The sequence below is a fragment of the Coregonus lavaretus genome (assembly GCF_964263955.1).
Source record: "Coregonus lavaretus genome assembly, chromosome: 38".
In the NCBI taxonomy this organism is placed as follows: Eukaryota; Metazoa; Chordata; class Actinopteri; order Salmoniformes; family Salmonidae; genus Coregonus; species Coregonus lavaretus.
The window spans coordinates 26,518,854-26,541,667 of NC_140025.1; the positions used below are offsets into that span (position 1 = coordinate 26,518,854).

The 22,814-nt window shown below is 42.5% G+C and overlaps 2 protein-coding genes across 3 annotated transcripts in view; both read right to left on the reverse strand.

Annotated features, from left to right (window-relative positions):
- Positions 1-19: 19 nt before the first annotated feature.
- On the reverse strand, positions 20-11,049 carry LOC311111976 (protein NLRC3-like). 2 transcript variants are annotated; one of them, XM_084154922.1, is made up of 3 exons: positions 10,860-11,049; positions 5,699-5,886; positions 20-2,102 (listed from the first exon to the last, which is right to left on the reverse strand). In XM_084154922.1, exons 2-3 carry the CDS (start codon positions 5,775-5,777, stop codon positions 244-246), a joined length of 1,938 nt encoding a protein of 645 aa, XP_084011048.1. In that variant the 5' UTR covers positions 5,778-5,886; positions 10,860-11,049; the 3' UTR covers positions 20-243. The 2 variants fall into 2 exon arrangements, with proteins under 2 accessions (XP_084011048.1, XP_084011049.1); XM_084154923.1 differs by lacking the exon at positions 10,860-11,049 and having other exon boundaries at positions 20-2,099; positions 5,699-6,033.
- Positions 11,050-12,155: 1,106 nt separating this feature from the next.
- Positions 12,156-22,814, reverse strand: part of LOC311112393 (SLAM family member 9-like) — a 62,439-nt gene continuing 51,780 nt past the window's right edge. Inside the window, exons 2-6 of the mRNA XM_084155503.1 lie at positions 15,019-15,333; positions 14,627-14,908; positions 14,387-14,503; positions 13,869-13,939; positions 12,156-13,254 (exon numbers count right to left, since the gene is read on the reverse strand). Of these exons, the coding sequence (XP_084011629.1) occupies positions 13,135-13,254; positions 13,869-13,939; positions 14,387-14,503; positions 14,627-14,908; positions 15,019-15,333 (905 nt within the window). The 3' untranslated portion in view covers positions 12,156-13,134. The remainder of the gene's footprint in view (positions 13,255-13,868; positions 13,940-14,386; positions 14,504-14,626; positions 14,909-15,018; positions 15,334-22,814) is intronic.

The window sequence follows — 22,814 nt, forward strand, 5'->3', positions numbered from 1 at the left end:
GAATCGATTAATTTCAATGTTTTTCTGTAGACACTACTACCCTCTACTCAGAACCATAAACATGGACTGCAATCATCCCTTTTTTTTCTCTCGCTACATATAAAACACTCAAACCTACCTTCCTAATGCACCTATACATCTCTCTAAACTCTTAAGTCTCTGCAATGGCAATTTGGTAGATGTGGCAGTACAGTCCGTGCTGATGTCTCTCTAGAAGACCATTCATACAGCAGTGATATCTTTCTAGTAGACCTGCCAGTGTCTGTCTCCCAGTACGGTCTGCATCCTCCAAAAGCCCCACATGCTCATCCGACGCGTCCAACTCAAATGTTCCATCTCCCTAAACACTTCCCTCTCCAACTCCCCTCCTGACCAAAGCATGTCCGCCAGCTCCCAGCATTGGTCGGGCTCCAGCAGGAACCCCCACCGGGACTCGGAGGCCAGGTAGCATCGGACCTCACTGCCCAGCGAGGCATCCCCCAGCTCCCGCAGACTGCGGAAAAGCGCCAGGGTGGTCTGAGGGTAAGGCTCAGCCTTGATTGCCTGCTTGATGTACTCCGCCGTGATCTCCGTGATCCCCTCTGAGCCTGTGACCTTTAGACTTTTCCCTAGACATGCTAGATCTAAGAGAGTATGGTTGGGTGTTGTTGAGAGGCCAAGGAGGAAGCACAGGAAGAGGTCATAAGTTCCGTGCGTATTTTGTAAAACCCTGTCCACGGAGCATCTGTGGAGGTCTAAAAGGGTTGCTCTCCTGAACGTCCCTTTCAATCGACCAAAGAGTGTAGTACGGTGGAGTAGTAGGTTTCTCCTTTTGTTTGTGTAGGTGAGAAACACGTGCAGAGCAGCTAGGTAGTCTTGAATACCCGTGTACGTAAAGCGGTACATTTCCTCCAGGTACATCTCACACCCTGCGATGAGCGGGCTACACAACCTGTGGAATGTGGAACTTTTGGAGATGTCGATTCCGTGTTCCTTCACATCGCTCTCGCTGAATATGATACTTCCTCTCTCCAGTTGTAGAAAAGCCAGCTTCCCTAGCTTACGAACAACCTCTCTGATTGATTCTGAGTGTTCACCATTTAGATCGTTCTTTAAACCGATCTGAACAAGCAAAAAATGAGTGTATAGTTGCGTCAGAGTGTCTATCTCAACACGCTCTCCCTCCTCAGTGTTTTCTAAAATGGCCGCCAACATCTCACAGCACAACGGTGTCTGGCACAGGACGCAGAGGTTCCGTGATGACTCTAGGGCAATAGCTTTCATGACTAGGGCGATAGCTTTGTGCACCAGACTCTGATCGCCAAACCTCTTTCTAAAGAACTCCCTCTTCTGGGGGTCGTCAAACCCCCGTATCTCCGTCAAGCACCGTTGTTGGGGGAGGAAGTCGATGGGGATGAAACTGGCGGCCGCAGGCCTGGTGATCACCCAGACGTAGGCGGAGGGAAGAAGCAGCTGACACCACATGAGGTTTGCTAGGAGGACGGGCAAAGGCATCTCCTTATTGATGTCAGACTCCACCGATAAGCTATTAAAGTCCACATGGAAGTTGAATTGGTCCAAACCATCCAAGATGAAGACCATCTTCGACCGACTCAGGTCCAAACTGGGGGTCTCGCTCACTGATGTCATGGATGAGTGGAAGTGGCTGATGAGGCCACTCAGACTGAAGCGCCGGTCTATCAGCCAATTGAGTTCACTGAAGGGAAAGACAAACATGAAGTCGACGTCCTGATTGGCTCTGTCCTCTGCCCAGTTCAAAATAAACTTCTGGACACTCGCCGTCTTCCCTGAGCCCGCGGGTCCCTTTGTCAGGACGGTTTTTACTTGAGGCCGATCCGGAGATAGCGGCGGTTTGAAGATGTCGTCAAGCTTGATTGCTACTTCCTCATTGGCAGTGGGCATATCTGTTGGTGGCCTTACGGGTCGCGCAGCAGCATGCCTATCGTCGTGCCATTGGACATTGCCCTCGGTGATGAGGAGTTCCACGTAGGCGGGTGTGAGGCAGTGGCTCCGCACTTCTTGTCCTGATGGGGTTCCACCACACAATGACGCGCACCTCCCTCTTAGCTCTGATTGGAGCTTCTCTCTGACTCCTCTTACTGCTGGGACACACAGAGAGAGAGAGAGAGAGAGAGAGAGAGAGAGAGAGAGAGAGAGAGAGAGAGAGAGAGAGAGAGAGAGAGAGAGAGAGAGAGAGAGAGAGAGAGAGAGAGAGAGAGAGAGAGAGAGACAGGGAATTCAGATTAAATTGTTTAGGCTTTTGCATGTATGCTTATGTATGTATGCCTATAAGAGAGAAACATTCTGAATGAAACTAAATCTATTCTAGTGAACTTAGCTCTAAATGTTGTGTGCACAGCGAGATGAGCTACTGAAGCAATGTCAACAGTTGAAGTCGGAAGTTTACATACGCAGGTACACCTCCAATTGACTCAAATGACGTCAATTAGCCTATCAGAAATACACTTAAACTCAGTTTTTCACAATTCCTGACATTTTATCCTAGTAAAAAATTCCCTGTCTTACAGTAAGTCAGTTAGGATCACCACTTTATTTTAAGAATGTGAAATGTCACAATAATAGTAGAGAGAATGATTTATTTCAGCTTTTATTTCTTTCATCACATTCCCAGTGGGTCAGAAGTTTACATACACTCAATTAGTATTTGGTAGCATTGCCTTTAAATTGTTTAAATGGGTCAAACGTTTCGGGTAGCCTTCCACAAGCTTCCCACAAAAAGTTGGGTGAATTTTGGCCCATTTCTCCTGACAGAGCTGGTGTAACTGAGTCAGGTTTGTAGGCCTCCTTGCTCGCACACGCTTTTTCAGTTCTGCCCACAGATTTTCTATAGGATTGAGGTCAGGGCTTTGTGATGGCCACTCCAATACCTTGACTTTGTTGTCCTTAAGCTATTTTGCTTTGGAAGTATGCATGAGGTCATTGTGCATTTGGAAGACCCATTTGCGACCAAGCTTTCTTCCTCACTTATGTCTTGAGATGTTGCTTCAATATATCCACATAATTTTCCTTCCTCATGATGCCATCTATTTTGTGAAGTGCACCAGTCCCTCCTGCAGCAAAGCACCCCAACAGCATGATGCTGCCACCCCCGTGCTTCACGGTTGGGATGGAGTTCTTCGGCTTGCAAGAACCCCCTTTTTCCTCCAAACATAACGATGGTCATTATGGCCAAACAGTTCTATTTTTGTTTCATCAGACCGGAGGACATTTCTCCAAAAAGTACGATCTTTGTCCCCATGTGCAGTTGCAAACCATAGTCTGGTTTTTTTTACTGCAGTTTTGGAGCAGTGGCTTCTTCCTTGTTGAGCGGCCTTTCAGGTTATGTCGATATAGGACTTGTTTTACTGTGGATATAGATACTTTTGTACCTGTTTCCTCCAGCATATTCACAAGGTCCTTTGCTGTTGTTCTGGGATTGATTTGCACTTTTCGCACCAAAGCACGTTAATCTCTAGGAGACAGAACGCGTCTCCTTCCTGAGCGGTATGGCGGCTGCGTGGTCCCATGGTGTTTATACTTGCGTACTATTGTTTGTACAGATGAATGTGGTACCTTCAGCTGTTTGGAAATTGCTCCCAAGGATGAACCAGACTTGTGGAGGTCTACACATTTTTTCTGAGGTCTTGGCTTATTTCTTTTGATTTTCCCATGATGTCAAGCAAAGAGGCACTGAGTTTGAAGATAGGCCTTGAAATACATCCACAGGTACACCTCCAATTGACTCAAATTATGTCAATTAGCCTATGAGAAGCTTCTAAAGCCATGACATCATTTTCTGGAATTTTCCAAGCTGTTTAAAGGCACAGTCAACTTAGTGTATGTAAACTTCTGACCCACTGGAATTGTGAAATAATCTGTCTGTAAACAATTGTTGGAAAAATTACTTGTGTCATGCACAAAGTAGATGTCCTAACCGACTTGCCAAAACTATAATTTGTTAACAAGAAATTTGTGGAGTGGTTGAAAAACGAGTTTTAATGACTCCAACCTCAGTGTATGTAAACCTCCGACTTCAATTGTGATTCAGTATATACAGAGCATTCGGAAAATATTCAGACCCCTTTACTTTTTCCACAGTTTGTTACGTTACAGCCTTATTCAAAAATTGATTAATTCGTTTTTTCCCCCCCTGATCAATCTACACACAATACCACATAATGACAAAGCAAAAACAGGTTTCAGAAATTAGGCACATTTATAAAAATTAAAAAAATAATGTCACATTTACATACTCTAAGTATTCAGACCCTTTACTCGGTACTTTGTTGAAGCACCTTTGGCAGCGATTACAGTCTTGAGTCTTCTTGGGTATGCCGCTACAAGCTTGGCACACCTGTATTCGGGGTGTTTCTCCCATTCTTCTCTGAAGATCCTCTCAAGCTCTGTCAGGTTGGATGGGGAGTGTCACTGCACAGCTATTTTCAGGTCTCTCCAGAGATCTTCGATCGGGTTCAAGTCCGGGCTCTGACTGGGCCACTCAAGGACATTCAGAGACTTGTCACAAAGCCACTCCTGTGTTGTCTTGACTGTGTGCTTAGGGTCACTGTCCTGTTGGAAGATGAACCTTCGGCCCAGTCTGAGGTCCTGAGCGCTCTGGAGCAGGTTTTCATCAAGGATCTCTCTGTACTTTGCTCCGTTCATCTTTCCCTCGACCCTGACTAGTCTTCAAGTCCCTGCCACTGAAAAACATCCCCATAGCATGATGTTACCACCACCATGCTTCTCTGTAGGAATGGTGCCAGATTTCCTCCAGACGTGATGCTTGGAATTCAGGCCAAAGACTTCAATCTTGGTTTCATCAGCCCAGAGAATGTTGTTTCTCATGGTCTGAGAGTCTGTAGGTGCCTTTTGGCAAGCTCCAAGCGGGCTGTCATGTGCCTTTTACTGAGGAGTGGCTTCCGTCTGGCCACTCTAGCATAAAGGCCTGAAGGGTGGAGTGCAGCAGAGATGGTTGTCTTTATGGAAGGTTCTCACATCTACACAGAGGAACTCTGGAGCTCTTTCAGAGTGACCATCAGGCTCTTGGTCACCTCCCTGACCAAGGCCCTTCTCCCTCGATTGCTCAGTTTGGCCAGGCGGCCAGCTCTACGAAGAGTCTTGGTGGTTCCAAACTAATTACATTTAAGAATGATGGAGGCCACTGTGTTCTTTGGGGACCTTCAATGCTGCAGACATGTTTTGGTACCCTTCCCCAGATCTGTGCCTCAACACAATCTTGTCTTGGAGCTCTACCGATAATTCCTTCGACCTCATGGCTTGGTTTTTGCTCTGACATGCACTGTCAACTGTGGGACCTTATATAGACAGGTGTGTGCCTTTCCAAATCATGTCCAATCAATTGAATTTACCACAGGTGGACTCCGGTCAAGTTGTAGACACATCTAAAGGATGATCAATGGAAACAGGATGCACCTGATCTCAATTTTTAGTCTCATAGTAAAGGGTCTGAATACTTATGTAAATAAGGTATTTCTGTTTTTAAAACGTCTAAAATCTTGTTTTCGCTTTGTCATTATGGGGAATTGTGTGTAGATTGATGAAGGGAAACAATTATTTAGTCAATTTTAGAATAAGGCTGTAACGTAACAAAATGTGGAAAAAGTAAAGAGGTCTGAATACTTTCCGAATGCACTGTAAGTCCAGGCTAATGAAAATCATGAGGAGATACAGTACTTACACTCGCTTCTCTGAGTAAGGGCTGTACGTTCTCCCTCGGTGTCTGGCAGGGTCGCCCCCTGTTGGCCAGAATCCTCCATTGCAGTCTGAGCCAGGCTGATGTCACAATCTGTGGGGTTGGACTGGGATACACTTGTGATTTTCTCCCAGAAGAGATTCACAGCAGGGTTGTGCTCAATTCAGCATGCTCTTGAATATAGGGTGGGAGCCATGTTTTGGCTGGTAAATGTGCTAAAATGGGAATACAATAGACATTTCTACTTTCAAATGGTACCTCAAAGATGGTTGGAGGGCCACACACATATCAGAGAATGCTGACTTGAATGGGAATATCAGTTGTTTTAATTATACTATCAATCTTCCATAGGAAACAGGGTTGGGCTCAATTCAGAATTGAATTGAGAATGCCTCATCAATTCCAATTAAATTATTGAATTTTAATTGAATTCTAATCGAAGTAGTAAACAGGATAAGGAATTGAATTAAAAGGAAATATAATTGAATTCAGTGAAATAAAAATGCCTCTTCTATTCTACAGTGCCCTCCACTAATATTGGCACACTTGGTAAATGTGAGCAAAACATTTCTTTATTGTTTATCTTCTAGGTCTTTCATTCAAAAATATTAACCAAAATCTAACATTGAAGTAAAGTAAAATAATTGAAAGAAAAAAAATATTATTATCATAAAACAAATATTTTTCTCAAATATATGTGTGCCAAAATTATTGGCACTTCTCCTATAATGCGTAATGAGGTTGGAGAACACATGGCAAGGGATCTGAGACCATTCCTCCATACAGAATCTCTCTAGATGCTTCAGATTCCAAGGTCTACGCTTGTGGACTCTCCTCTTCAGCTCATCCCACAGGTTTTCTATGGGGTTTAGGTCAGGGGACTGGGATGGCCATGGCAAAACCTTGATTCTGTGGTCAGTGAACTATTTTTGTGTTGATTTTGAGGTGTGCTTTGGATCATTGTCCTGCTGGAAGATCCACCATGGCCCAGTTTAAGCTTCCTAGCAGAGGCAGTCAGGTTTTGATTTAATATCTGCTGGTACTTGATGGAGTCCATTATACCATGTATCCTAACAAGTTGTCCAGGGCCTTTGAAAGAAAAACAGCCCCACAACATAAAGATCCACCACCATACTTCACAGTGAGGATGAGGAACTTTTCTGCATGTCTATCTTTCTGTCTACGCCAACCCCACCTCTGGTGTCTGTTTCCAAAAAGCTATATTTTGGTCTCATCTAACCATAGAACCCGGTCCCATTGAAAGATTCAATAACGTTTGGCAAACTGTAGGCACTTGAGTTTGTTGTTTGATGACAGCAATGGCTTTTTTTATGGCAACCCTCCCAAACAACTTGTGGTTATGTAGGTGGCATCTGATCGTAGTTTTGGAGACTTTCTGAACGCAAGACCCAACTAACGTCTGCAATTCTCCAGCTGTGATCCTTGGAGATTTTTGGGCCACTGGAACCATCCTCCTCACGGTGCGTGGGGTCAATATAAACACACGTCCATTTCCAGGCCGATTGTTAACATCTCCAGTCGCTTTAAACTTCTTAATTATTGCCCTGATAGTGGAAATGGGCATTTTCAACCATTGAGCTATTTTCTCATAGCCATTTCATGATTTATGCAGCTCAACAACCTTTTGTCGCACATCATTAATGTATTCTCGGGTATTTCCCATAGTGATGGATGACTACGGGAGCTTGGCCTTTGTGCCACCTCATATTTATACCCCAGTGAAATAGGAAGTCATGGCTTACCACTTAAGTGTTCCTAATCATTCAGGTGAACTTAAAAATGTAAAATATGAATGGGAATATACTTCAGTTAGATTTTACTCATAAAAATTTCAAGGGGTGCCAATAATTGTGGCACACATGTTTCGGAGACAAATATTTATTTCACATTTATCAAAAATCATTTTACTTCAATTAAAGATTTTTTCGATTTTTGTGAATATTTTGAATGAAAGACCAAGAGGATAAACAGCAAAAAAAAAAAATTCACAGCCTGCTTTGCTCATATTTACCAAGGGTGCCAATATTAGTGGAGGGCACATTGGGTGTAGTCTATGCAAATATACTTGTACATAAAACATCAAACATGTCATTATATACACGCATATAAAATATTGTTGAAACAATAGATTTTCAGGACAAACTCTTAAAATGAATGATCAAGGAAAACAACACCTGCATGTGAATATTCTAGGTTATTATATTTAATTATCACTTACGTTTCGTTCAGTATGGGGAAAATACTACATTTCACAGAATACATTAGTTTAACCCACAAATTGACCCTGGCCTGAGGCCTTCAAAAAGAAGCCAAACAAATTTGGTGGAAGTATAATTAGTTGGCTATTATAAGCGCTAAGGTTAAAAGAGTATATGAACATTGTTTCCAGAGAAAAGTGATATATTCTTTGGTATCTGGAAGTGTGATCTGTCCGATTCAATGAAACGCTCATGTTTTATAACTGAGTGGAATTTATTTTAGTTGCACCAGAGAGGAAGAGGCGAAGCGAGAGGTTTACTCCGCCCGCAAAATATGTCCACGAAAATAAGCCCAAGAAGTGAGAACATTTTGTATTGAGGTCAATGAGAGTGTCGAATTTGGTCGACAAAAAATGTAATTGCTAATTTGCTACGTGAGACTTATATGATCGAATAGAAGTTTGGTGCTGCCCATGCTGTCACTTATTCTATAATGGTACAGATACAAAGATGGGTCCTCTATCTATCTCCATGGCCTGTTGGTCACACATGCATCTACCCTCCCATTGAATAGAATGGTCCCACCTGATCTAGCCTCCTCCCACCTGTCTTCCATGTTTGAGGACATGCATTTCCATTGTTAAGAGTGTTCACTTGACTATCTTGTCAATATAATAGACAATCTTTGATTGCTCTGAATTAAATTCTACTTCCTGTTAATCAAACTGAAATTCGACATTTTATAGAGGGTGTAAGGGTGTGGTGAATTTCAACTCATGAGTTGAATGGAACTGAATTCCAAAATTCTGAATTGAGCCCAAACCTGATTCACAGCTAATAGGACAAAACTGAGATGCAACAGAAGATCGGATAAATGCCATGCATGAACTTATTTGCACCCTTTTCATTGTAAACCGGAGTCTAAGCCTTGGGGGATAGTTTTTAGCTCAAACCATTCGGACTAGATAGACGATTTCGTGAAAAGTAACTTGTCGGTATCCTCTCATGTCTGGCAAACAAAGGCACTGACAAGCGCTTATCTACCACATATGCGAATGGCCGATACAAGCAGATTCAGTGTAATGAGAAGCAGCCTATGCAAATAAACAGAAAGTCTCTAGCATTAACACAAGGGGGGCTTTCTCAATTGGATTTGCTCAACCCCTGCTTGCTCTCTCCGCCGTCCTCTCTGGGCTTTTGACAAAGGTCAAAGGTAATCAAGGAGAGGCGGCGAGGAGATGGAAAGTGGACGAAAATGCGCTTGTATGAAATGAGACTTCTTCAATCGCGCGTTATCAGGCAAATGGAATCCCAAAATAAATGTATAAAGTGATTTAAAATGAATCTAGATAGATGTCTCAGACATTTTATACATAGAACGTTTTTAAATGTTTGCATGGTTTACTCCGTCGAGAAAAAAATTGCTGATTAAAATGGGGTGTGGCAGTTTTCAAAACTCTTCCGAGAAGGACTCGGGTAGGGTACACATGTGCATCCTCGGCAAAAGGAGAGTATCAAGGAGGGGAAGACGTCTTCCGTTTGCTTACTAATGAGTTGACATTCTCCTTGACCACATCAGTTTCCGGGTCACAGAGGACAGACTTTTGCCCAAATGAGAAAAGGCAGGGTTTTATTAAATGAAACGTGATGACGCCACCAACGTCCGGCACAGACATCGACCTCTGATAGTTCCTCATTCCTCCTTCACAGCAGCCATACCTCTCTATCTGCCATTGAACCCAGTCTTGTTCATTCTCTTAAATTAAATACCATGACTGTTTTCTTATTAGCTGGGATTGTCATTTGAAATGTCTGATACAACAAACTTTGGTGATATCGTTATCAACCTACTGCAAAACCAAAAAAATTAAAATAAATGTGTATGCAGGGTGTGCTATTAGCTTGCTCACACTCTTTAAGAAAGACTGATAGAATAGCTAGCATAGCTAGCCAACGCTAGCATTCACTGGTTGAAGTTGAAGTAACCTTTGAGTGTAATGGAGTGGACTATTACATGAATATATGTCAAAAACGCATATTTTGACTAATGGGTAAAATAGTATGTTAATTGTGTAGATACTCCTCTAGGAAAACCAATGGTACAAACCCATGTTTCTATCATAATCCATTCAAAAGTGTTTACCCTTCGGGATAGCCAAAATTATGGTGACTAAATCAGTGGAGACCAGAGAAAGAAAGTGGCCAAAAATCTGGTAAATAGCATTGTGACAGCTAGGCTGGATGCTGTGCGAGAATTAAGGCTCACTGTTGAACTCGTCATCTTTCTTGTCGAATCTGGAGGACATAAAACAATATACAGGTAATATAGATATCGATTTTGAGACATGACGTGATGTAATATTTTCATATTTTAGTACAAAAACAAGCGTATCCGTGTGAAATGTCTTTTACATTTAATTCAGCTGGTTTCATGTTAATGTAGCTTTTTGCGACCAGCGGAAACAACTTTGTAGAGGACCACCACACCTCAAAAGTTACTGCGAGAAAGCGCCACCGCTCTGTCAACAGAGTTCGGTGCTTATTATCTGATGCATGAAGTTACAAAATCCGACTTTAAAAAATAAATAATAATGTTAATGATATGTTAGAAAAAGACCCCACTGAACGATTCAGAACATGAATAATCTTGGTCAAATGTATTTTATACCGTAAGGAAGTTAAATTTCATCACCAAAGCGCGTTTTCACCCTCGCAGGGTAGATAGACGGGACCTATAATCCAGTTATAATACAAAAATTGTAAACTAACTATGTGTGTCGTTATTTCTTGAATTCAGGCTTGGATGAACTGCTTTCAACGGGGAAAAATTTATTCCGTACCCCACTTCCGTGGTTTTAGTTGAAAACGTCACTTCGTGCAGCTATGCTATAGATGGGGAATCAAATTGAAAGTGTAAAAGTACTTACCACTTTGTCCATGCTGCTACTGACTGAAAGCTAATGTGCGTTTTATACAGGAATGTTACTCATTTCCTGTAACGAAACATTGGAGTTTAACAAATTACAACATTGCGCAATCTGAACTTTGTGGAAAATTACATAACATTTATTCCTGGGGTCCAATCACGATTACGCAATTACATACAAAATAAAACAGTTCATAACACAACATATTATTACACTCTAACACAACACACACACACACACACACACACACACACACACACACACACACACACACACACACACACACACACACACACACACACACACACACACACACACACACACACACACATGATTTAAGCTACACTTACACAATTTACAGTCCACTGTCTCAGAGCAAAACATTGTGCATTTTTATGTTCAGTATACAGTATACTGAAATATAAAAACATTCAACCACTAGATGGGGGAAAAGGATTGGACAAAAAGTTCTCTAAACAATGCTTGAAATCTTTTAGGATTTTAAAATAAAAAGTGAGTCATTCACTGTTTACCTGTCATAATTGTTTTCAAATTTGAAATGTACAGCTGCCTGGCATGCAAAGTGACAGGACAAAAGGTCACATACACTTAAACTCACTAAATAGAGAATCCACCAAACAATTACAGCGGTCCCTCCTATTTGACCCTAGAAGTAGTCTTCATTAAAACCACAATCTGGAGTTGTGTTTCTGGAGAAATGTCTCTAGAGAAATGTTGCCACTCTTAAACTCATAGAAGCAGCTATGGCTTCAAGGAATGACAGTTTACACAGGTATTCTGACAACAAAAACATAAATGGGGAATAGAGTAATCTACCATCATATTTGGGTTGTGATAGGGTATGTAAAACATGTATATATTTCAAGCATGGGTATTGATATATTGATGACTGTTAAACATCAGGAAATATACACATTTTATGACTTTAAATGAAATGAATGGGTAAGTCTTTGACTTAATATATTGAAGCTCAGTTTGAATAAATCAAGAGATTATTTTAAAATAGTGAAAAGTGAATTATATCTTCATATTCAGTCTCAGTAACTACTCTGAAATAGAGTAGTATAAAAATGAAATAGCCTACAGTAAAACAACTTACTATGGTATCGACAGATTTGTTATTTTCGGGTCACAGTAATCTGTGCAGGCACATGCTCTGATACAAGGAGAGTGTACAGTGTCTGCATGAGTCTGCAGGAGGGAGTGATTGTATTCTTAAGGGAGGATGTGCTACATAGACATCATATTAAACGAAACAAGCTAATTAAGAGCTACAATTGAGCCTAGACCAACATTTTGCGAAAAGCGATAAGAAGGGGAAAATGTCACTCAAGATCAAACGGCAAATCAAGATCTACCCTCAGACGTGTTTCAATACAACATACACGGTGAAAGGAAAAAATTAATCTATGGACCTTTTGTTTCTAAAGTAGCCTAACAGCCATTGCTTCTAAGCAGTATCTCAAACGCCTGCTCTTTTTATAATATGTACACAGCTGCTATCCACTGGCAAGCTAAACAATGACCAGCTATAAAAAGATACAGGGGAAGCACCTACATTTAAACAACAAAACAGACAGTACTGAAATTAAGCTTTGGCCCAGTGTCACGCCCTGGCTCTGGGGACTCTTAAATGTTGAGCCAGGGTGTGGATTTGCTATGTTTAGTTTTTCTATGTTTTTGTTCTAGATCGTTTGATCTATGTTGGCCAGGGTGGTTCCCAATCAGAGGCAGCTGTAGCTCATTGTCTCTGATTGGGGACCATACTTAGGCAGACTGTTTTGCACTAGTCTTGGTGGGATCTTCTATCACGCTGCGCCTTGGTCCGTGTCTTCAGTCAACGATCGTGACACCCAGCAGTAGCATAGCAAACACACTAGTGAATTGGATTAAAAGATAGGTTCCAATTGTTTTAAACTATACATTGGGATTTGGGACAAAAGACCCTTGAAAAGAAGGATTATCTTGATCCTGCTACTAACTCAATGCATAGCTATTGAATTGGTCCGTATCAGTGGATGTCATTGAGACAGCTCTTTGAAAGAAGGTCTGTGAGAATGTCCTACAAAGAAAGCTTGAAATTATAATATCAGCGCAACAGGTTTTCTCCCATAACAACTGTGCCTCTAAAAGGTTTTCTGGGTGAATATATTTTTTACTTTCATTTTGTTTCAACGTCCTCTTTATGATATACCGTCCTCTCCAGGATGTGAGTTGTCATGTCGGCCTCTCATTGACTTCCCATTTTCCTCCTTCATGCTGTGTCAACATCTCTGCTTTCAGCCATGCGATGTAACAGGAGTGTATCATAAACTGATGTCAGTTCAGGGTTGTCTCTACGTGACTCCAGTTGTGGTATACTGGTTCGCTCCTCCTAGGCAGGGAGAGGGAGGGAGGTAGGGGTGGGAAGGGCGGAGAGGGACCGGGAAAGAGGGACAGGGAAAAGGGGGCAGAGAGAGGGGAGAGAAAAGGGGTGGGAAAGCAACAAAAATAAGAAAGGATCTTATGCTTCTTTATTAGAAACTTTGCGCCTGATGCGCTCTTCTCCATACTCATTGTTCTGCAGTAGGTAACTCAACAGTCAACACAACACATATAGGATGTTTCCTGAAGCTAGTGGGAGGAACCACGAAGCCAAGCTTTAAAAGTCCACTGTAAAATACTTTCTTTTTTCTTTTTTTCTAGGGGGTAGATCAGCTTTCATATTGCAGATAGATTGTAACTTCCATCAATGTAATTGTCTGCATCACTTCCAATCAAAGGCATTACTGTATACCATATGTGCTGTGTGGCTTCTCATTGTGCAACCCAACCATATCATATGGGCAAAACTGGTTGCAATGACATCAGGCCGGGTATCAGACTTAGGTGGTCTGTGCAACTCAAAACCACATTAACCCACTGGCACAGAGCTAAAGCCTACAGTTGTTGTCATGTGGGCTGCAAAAGCTTCTGTATTGTCTATCAGCCTGTAGCTTTTTTACTAACCTGATTATCTGTTCGTTTTTTAGGAGTTATCGTTGCATACTGAACATCACCTTTCACTCTTTCAGATGAATCTATGAAGGCAAATAAAGGAAAGTAAATATATGGCCTACGGTGAGGTGTGACTAACTGACAGAGACATACAGACACTCAGCCCCAGGACAGGTTCTGTAAACACTCAGGACTCATTTGTTACTATGGGTACCGGTCTCTGTGCTTGCAGTCTTTTTGGTGTCAGATAAGCCAAGCTATTCAAGTAATCAGTCAGAGAATGAGTGTGTGTGTGTGCCTTCTGCTTTTTCAACATTTAGAGAAGTTGTCTGAGATAATGACACTGTCTGACCAAGCAGAGGAAGTGTGGAAGATATGCCACTTTATTTGACCAGCATCCTGTGTTCAAGAAAACATTTACTACCTTTTCCAAAACAATACCCTTGATAGTAAAAAAATAAAATAAAAAATAAATTAAAAGGTAGTCACTTTGGGGAGTGACCTCACACCTCTAAAAGAGAAATACCTGCCTTGTGAGTGTCCATTTCTACTCTTCTTTAGATAGATTGCAAGTCCAACCAGCCCTGAGGCAACCAAAACACAGATTACAGCAATAATAAGCATACCCAGAGTCCTCTTATCACTGTCTGAAATAAATAAAACACAAGGCAATTATTAGTGTAAATATGTTTTGAATGAGCTCAACTACACTTCACTTTGACTTGGTAATTGCTATTTTCTGGATGGCTTTAATTCAAAATTGCTCTAACCTGCATCATTAGGATGACCATCTTCGCTGCAACATTTTGGGACATGAACTGTCTCATTGCTGATAGGGTTAGCAGCCACACAGCTGTAGGTGGAGTTGTAGTTCTTTCCCTCTACCTCCAAACGGAGAGATAGATCGGTGGTGAGGTTAGGACTGCTGGTCTGGTTTAGTATTTCCTCTCCCCTGTACAAGGTCAATGTCACCTCTTTTTCGTTGTCGACAGAACACACCACACTACAGGAACTGCTGTCACACTCCGTCACCTGAGGTTTGGAAACAACATCTGGAATAAAATGATGAATACATTTGAATTGGAACCTATATTTAATGTTTTTGTAATATACAGCACACACACACACACACACACACACACACACACACACACATACTTACTGTATACAGTGAGCTCAAACTTTTTTTTTTTTCCTCCATCTATATTCTCCACAGAATAAACCCCAGCATCGTCTGTCTGAAGGTCTGACAGGGTGAAGTATCTTGTAACATTGTTCAAGTGGAGGCGGTTTTCAAATCTCTTCTCAAGGGTGATATTGCCTTCTTTACCAGGGTACACATTTGCAATAGTGCCAAGGTCTCCATAAAGTAAATTGCCAGACTTGATCACCCTCTCTGGAAAAGAGAAAGACTGTCCCACGACACCTTTTACGTGCTGAGTCTCAGACTGGACTGTTTGCTGGGAAGCACAGAGTACTGTGGAAAGAGAGAGACTCAATATCAACACAATAGCAGTATTCCAGGGGGACTGTAAAACAGTCGCACACTAAATCTCACAATACCTGGATAAGTGTTTAACATGTCAGTAACCGCGTCCATATGATATTGTGATCTGATGCCAGACTGCACTTAAGATGACAATGACATTCAATCATTAGTTCATTTTTGCTGCACGTCTGCAATGTAGTCGCCTGCAATGACACTACTGACTTGAGTATCACAGTCCTTCTTAGTTATTTACAGGCCTAATGTGATGGTTGGGGTCAGGAAATAATTGTTCGGACTAGTAGTTTAATGTTTTATCAGAAATTAAGTTCACATGTAAATGTATTCTATGAGTGAGGAAAGTTCTTCCCCAATTAACTGTTTGGTCAAGGATATCACTGAAAAAGTGAAAGTCACCAAGTAAAATACTACTTGAATAAAAGTCTAAAAGTATTTGGTTTTAAATCTACTTAAGAATCAAAAGTAAATGAAATTGCTAAAATATACTTAAGTATCAAAAGTAAAAGTATAAATCATTTCAAATTCCTTATATTAAGAAACCAGATGGCACGATTTTCTTGTTTTTTAAATTTACGGATAGCCAGGGGCACACTCCAACACTCAGACATAATTTTCAATCTAAGCATTTGTGTTTAGTGAGTCTGCCAGATCAGAGGCAGTAGGGATGACCAGGCATGTTCTCTTTATAAGTGCGTGAATTGGACAACTTTTTTGTCCTGCTAAGCATTCAAAATGTAATGAGTACTTTTGGGTGTCAGGGAAAATGTATGGAGTAAACGTACATTATTTTCTTTAGGAATGTAGTTAAGTGAAAGTAAAAGGTGTTAAAAATTTAAATAGTAAAGTAAATTACAGATACCCTCAAAAACTACTTAAGTAGTACTTTAAAAACCGCTGTCAATAATACATATTTTGTATTTTCCTAAATAAAAAAGTGCTAACTGCAAAAGATTGAAAGGTTTTAGGCATTGCCGCAGGAAGTAGTCTGGGGATGGGGGTGCTGCGATTTTTGGCCGCGGTGCAGACAGCTATATCAGTCCGCTAATGCAGGACTATTAAAGGCCCACTGTACTACATTTGTGCAAACAATACATTAATATTTTTTCCTTCTGATTTTTCTGGGGGTGCTGCAGCACCCTCAGCATCCCTACTTCCCGCGGCTATGGTTTTACGCCTTGAGTAAGGTAGAACAAATGTTTCAGTGTCACATCCTCTGAGGAGACATAGGCTTAATGTATGCGGCAGGTGGGCTCAATTAGGCATTAGGTTACCCATGTCATTAGCTCAATAACCTGGTTTATGGCTAATAGGCCCAACAGTATATTATTGGGCTTGTACAGTAACAACTTTTCAGTATTAGTTCTACAGGTGGATAGAAGAAAACTCATGCACACCCTACGAACATAATGTATTTGTCCTTCTATAGTGAACTGTATAAATTGTCTATATGAAATGTGACTGTGTCTCTGCTTGTGAACACAGACTCGTTTCCTTTCCGATCAGTCTGTCACATCGTGTGGTCTGCCTTTTTCTGTCACGTTAGTGGTTTATACCCACTGAGAAGCAGCCCCAGACAGTCTTCCCTGCGTACAGGAGTCCCGTCTCACACGCAGACCTATGTGGTGAAATACGTTTCCACTGCAATGAATACTTTTCACTGCAGCGAACAGAAACGTTCTCAGTAATGCTAACGGTCAACTCGTGACTCTATAATTCTTACAGTTGTCGGATTAATGTAGACCTGATAGGGGTCTTTGGATTTCTAAAAGTGAAAGTGAAATTACACTGGGAAAAGGAAGCTATTTTGCATGGGTGGGTAGGCCAAGGAGTGTAACTACAGTACTTTTCTACATTGTTTTCACATTCTCTAAGCAAATGAACTATGCAAATCGGTGATGAGACGATGAACATTGTGGTGATAGCTTCCCTAGTGTTGCATGTTCTTCAGCATAAGGGAGCTAGCCTCCAGCCTACATACTCCAGGCACTTGATAATAAAGGACGCATACGGTATGCCTAATATCATTATGTGTTTATGTCTCACCCACACATACTCACATACCAAAGTCCTGTTCATTTAGGATAAACATACTTCTCAGCCCAGCCATAGGGATTGTAACAGAGGATAGACAACAGACAGACAGCGACTTATGAGAAGAAAAACTGTTTAAAAATGTTTTGGCAACGTTTCAGGGGGGTTTCTGCAGCTGGCAACTGTAACAGTAAAACTGACAATAATTACAACAAAGCACTGGCTATGCTATCAACTTGTAATTAATTGCAATTGTGAAACTGCAGTTACAGTATTTGCAGTGTAATGGTTATTTTGAATGCAGCAATTGCAGTATAACTGCAAAATAACCAGAGTTAGGACATAACCACTACACCAGGGGTAGGCAACCCTGATCCTGGAGTGCCGCTTGCTATTCACGTTTTTGATTTAGGACAGGTGTGTTGAATTTAGGCAATCACTGAACTGAAACATTAGCTCAGTTGGTCAGGTGTGGTGCCTAGTTGGAACAAAATCCTGTAGTACCTGCGGCACTCCAGGAACAGGGTTCCCTACCCCTGCACTACACAATTACTGAATTGTATAATATAACATTAACCCTGCAGTTACAAAAGTGACTGTAACTGTGTTATTTTGGATGCAGCTATTGCAGTAGCCATATAATAAAACAGCATGTGCAACTGCACAACTGCAATTATTTTTGTAGGGAAATATGTTTATCAATGGAAAATGACAGAGAATTTCAAAACAACAGTTATGAGTTATTGAGTTATTGTTCCAAGTTCAAAGAGCAGCTGGTAAAATTATGAGCTCCTAATATCTAGTATTATATATCCTATTTCAAATGATTTCGAGGAAGAGTACATTTGAGAAAAACAAGTCAGTTAAAGATAAAGGAAGAAGTACTAAGAATATAACATCAGAAGAAGAGAATAAATCAGAAGACAACTTTTATCCTGAAAACTCAACTGGATAGCTAACAAGCTAACAGTTGTTTACACGTCGCTAGGGATTTGCTAAGAGTTTCTAGCTACTGGCTACCTGCTGTTAAAAAGGACAAAGGACAGGACAAAGGACAGGAAAACTAGGACCTAACCTTACACAAGCCAGAAAAAACAATTCAGACAGAAAACAAGCAAGATAGACTTTGTTTACATTCAAAAACACCTAGCTACAACTAGCCAAGTGCAAACCAGCTGTAACATATACTGTATCCAGCTGTAATCAACTAAGATGCATACATTGACAAGCCCCAAACTCAGCAACCTTGCAATCCAATATGTAGAAAGTATTGCCAGTGAAGCAGGGAGGACAAAACATAAAGCAAAGGTTTTAAAAGAGCACCCAGCGACCCTAAGAGCAGACTTTATGCAACAAAAATACAAAGAAATCAAGGTGGATCTTCTCTTTTTCACTGAACATCCAAATGCTTGGCATGTATCCCTGCGCACGGCAAACAAACATCTTAAAATTTCTGGAAACAATGTGGACACAATGCCAAAATTGTATATTAATCTACTGCATATAATAACGGAACAGTAATGATCCAAGGCTCTGAGGCCAGGCTAGAGCTATTTGAAGAAGAGTTCGACATTGTGAAACCTCTAGTGGATGATGAACTAAAAAATGGCATGTCTCCACTAACAATGCCTGCAACTCCCTAAACCTTGGCTTCAAAACAGGAGGCCCACAGTACATCACTCCCTCCCTCAACTGTAGCAGCTGTGTACACACTAAAAACATTATCGGTGAAACAAATCCAGAACTGCCTCTCCCTACCTGAAGTGGAGATTACGGAATTCAGGGAGAGCAAACAACAAGAATGTGACACTGTCCAGAAGCTGATGGAAGAGTTGAGGAACCGTGGTTCAATAGAACAGCTAAGAGAGTACACTGAACAAATGACACAGTCCAATGATGCCCTCCAAGAGGAGCTGTGTGTGGTAATGGTGGAGCTGCAGCAGAGAGAGAGAGACATCGATGCCCTCCGTCAGCAGCAAATGACTACGCCACCAACAGAGCAGCCCATCAGCCTGGTAGAAGCCCAGATGCCCCTGAGCCCATTGGAGCCTTCACCCCATCTGCCTCACAAGCCCTCAGCCTCTTAGGGTCCACCCCGACCTGCCAACCTCCCAGCCTGCCGCAGCATACCCTGACCTGCCAACCTCCCAGCCTGACATAGCCTACCCTTCCTCGCCAACCTCCCACCAGTCTGACCATGTTCAGCCAAACACACCTCCAGAGGATAGGATCCAGTTCAACCCAGGATACTTCCCAAAACAGCAGTTCTGATAGACTCTAATGGGAAGTATCTGGAAGATAGGAGATTATTCCCCAGACACCAGACAGCTAAATTCTGGTGTCCCACTACTGACAGTGCACTACAACTCCTGTACCAAGTCAAGCTGGAAAATCCTGACAACCTTGCTTCACATACTGGGACAAATGACCTGCGCACAAAAGGAGAAGGAGTGGCTGAGGAAGTGAGATAGGTGGCAGAGAAAGCACACACCCAGTTCCCAAGGAGAAACATTATTATATCCACCCTTCTACCAAGGAAAGATCTCCCCTGGCAAATGATCCAAAATGTCAACCATAAAATCACCATGGAACTGCTCCTCACTGCCAAATGTCAGCATCTCTCACCACCACACCCTGAAATGTGTGCATTTGTAAGACCATGTACACCTGGACAATGAGGGAGTTAGAATCTTTGCCAAGGACCTGAAGGATGCCACGTTAGGCAGAGTTCCACAATCATACCAGGCCAGCAACAGAGCCCCCCCACCTCCCCGCATCTCCAAGGAGAGAGAGGAGGCCAATCTCATCTCAACTGATCCAGACACAGACATCTCCAGCCCCTACCAACATGTCCGAGCCAAGCGGTGCAAGACCCAGACCAGCTCAGCCCGGCGGTGCCAAAACCATCCCAGCTCAACCCAGCAGTGCCAGACACAGCTCAGCTCAGTCCAACACAACCCAAGATTCAACAGTCTACTGGCATTACACGTCTGGCTAAAATATTACTGTAGCTCTGTTGGAATCACATTTATAGATAACTTTGACACCTTCTGGAAAAAGAAGATACTATACAGGAATAACGGAGTCCATCCAAATCATCTTGGCTCCTGGACTCTGTCCACAAATTTCAAGACTGCGTTAAGACAAGTACTTCTCAATGACCCAAGACCAGCTCAGTTAATCCCTACCATTGTGACAATGAGTCGTCATAATGCTGCATCAAATGTACATTATCCCAGGGGCATTGGCAAACACAATGTAAGTAACTTAATTTATGTCCCCCTAACTGCCCTGAATACCTCTGTTGATCCTACAGCTATTGTATGCAGTAATCATGTGCATATTGTTATGTGGGCAGCTTGTCTCTCCCTTTTCTGTTTCCTTTCCTCCTTGTTTTGTCCCCTCTTTGTCTGTTGTATCTGTATGTGTGTTTGTCCCCTTTATGTGGGTGTGTCTGGAGTCGGTCAGGGGGCGTGCTCAGGATCTGCCTCTCCTGTGCAGCTGCGGGTTGTTTCCAGTGATTCCTGCCTACACAGCTGCATCATATTCTCTCATCAACCTGCACTACTAATTCCTGGGCATGGCTCTCCACCGGCGCCAGATCGTTGTTCTTACTAGAGCGGTAACTTGGCTCACCAGTAAAGTATATTCTCTTAGTCTTCAGCCTGGCTTTTTACTCTCCTTAACCTGTCGTTTGTTTTGTCTTCAGTTCAGACATACCTCCCTGCCTGCCTGCCTTCGTGCCTGCCTGCCTGCCTGCCTGCCTCAGCCTCTCCTTCCTCCGGAGCCGACTAGCCCACTCTGTTCCTTTTCTTCAGTTGTTTTTTGGACTAAGACAAATTGAACTTTTATTAAAATAATTTTTGTTTCCTCCACTCCCTTAGTCGTTTTTGTTTCTCTGAGTGCTGGGTTGAACCATAGCGTAACAGAACGATCTGGCCCTGGACCCAACAGAGAAACAGCACGGGGCAAACGAAGACAGCTTCCAACAAGCTATCCAGGCTCAAGGAACGTTGCTAGGACAGCATGACCAATTGATTCGGACTCTTGTGGAAGATAATCATCAACTGCTGAACCAGGTGACTCAGTTAACTACACAAGTCTCTAAATTGTCTGTTATCAGTTCTCCATCTCTCTCTGACCCCCAGTTTGATGCACCCCAAGTTGTTTCCTCTGACATTATGCAGGCTTCATTCCGTCGGGAACCCCCTGTCACGTCGCCTGAACCGTTCAATGGAGAATTGGACAAGTGCCGGGGATTTTTGCTTCAGTGTGACTTGATTTTTCGGCAGAGACCACTGTCATTTTCTACTGATTCCTCTAACGTACATTATGTTTTGGGGCTGTTAAGAGGGAGAGCTCTGGTTTGGGCTGAGGCTGTGTGCTCAGATCAAACTTTGACTGGATTGACTTTTGCTGATTTTTCTGCTAAATTGAAGACTGTTTTTGACCATCCTGACCATGTGGGTAATTCCTCCAAGATACTTTTTAATTTGAGGCAGGGTTCTAACAGTGTGGCTGAGTACTCTATTGAGTTCTGGACGTTGGCAGCGGACTCCAAGTGGAAAAATGTGGCACTTCAAGGAGCTTTTCTAAACGGTTTGAATGAAGCCATTAAGGATGAACTGGCTGCTCGTGATGAGCCACATGATTTATATTCTCTCGTTTCCCTGTCCATTAAGCTAGACAACCGGTTGCGGGAGAGGCGTCGGGAGAGAGGCGGTCGGCCACATCTAGGAGGAACCAATGCAAGTGGGTCGAGCTCAACTACCTCCAGCAGAGCGGCAACGGCGCCTCCAGGCGGGTGAGTGCCTGTACTGTGGAGACGCCACACACATTCTGGCTACATGCCCTAAGCGACCCAAAAGACAAGGCTCGCTCGTAACGGTGGGTCTACTTGCGAGCCCAGAGTTAGATCCTGAACCCATCATTCCCCGATTACAAGTACCTGTAACCTTACGTTTCCAGAGTCATTCCCTGCCACTCTCAGCTCTCATAGACTCAGGTGCAGAAGACAACTTTATTAGCCACCAGTTCGTTACACAAGCTTGTATCCCCATGGAGCCACTACCTACCCCCATTCGGGTCACAGCCCTTGATGGGCGCCTCCTCGCGGAGATAACTCATCAAACCACCCCCGTTTCCCTAGTGATTTCTGGCAATCATTGTGAAAGCATTCAGTTAAGAGTTATGTCTGGCTCAGCTACCTCCCTAATCCTTGGCTTCCCCTGGTTGGCTCTTCACAACCCACAAATTGATTGGACACGTCACACCATTCTCAGTTGGAGCACTAACTGCCATTCAGAGTGCCTTAGGTCAGCGGTTCCCCCCACTAAGTGTAACCCAACTCATCCCTCAGCTCCTCTCGATCTGTCATCTGTCCCCAAAGAATATCATGACTTAGCGGAGGTTTTCAGTAA

Excerpts from the sequence above, each read along its gene's own strand:
- LOC311111976 (XM_084154922.1), bottom strand. The coding sequence starts at position 5,777 with ATGGAGGATTCTGGCCAACAGGGGGCGACCCTGCCAGACACCGAGGGA. Across the intron at positions 2,103-5,698 it reads CCTTACTCAGAGAAGCGAGT|CAGTAAGAGGAGTCAGAGAG; the intron begins GTAAGTACTGTA and ends TGTGTGTCCCAG.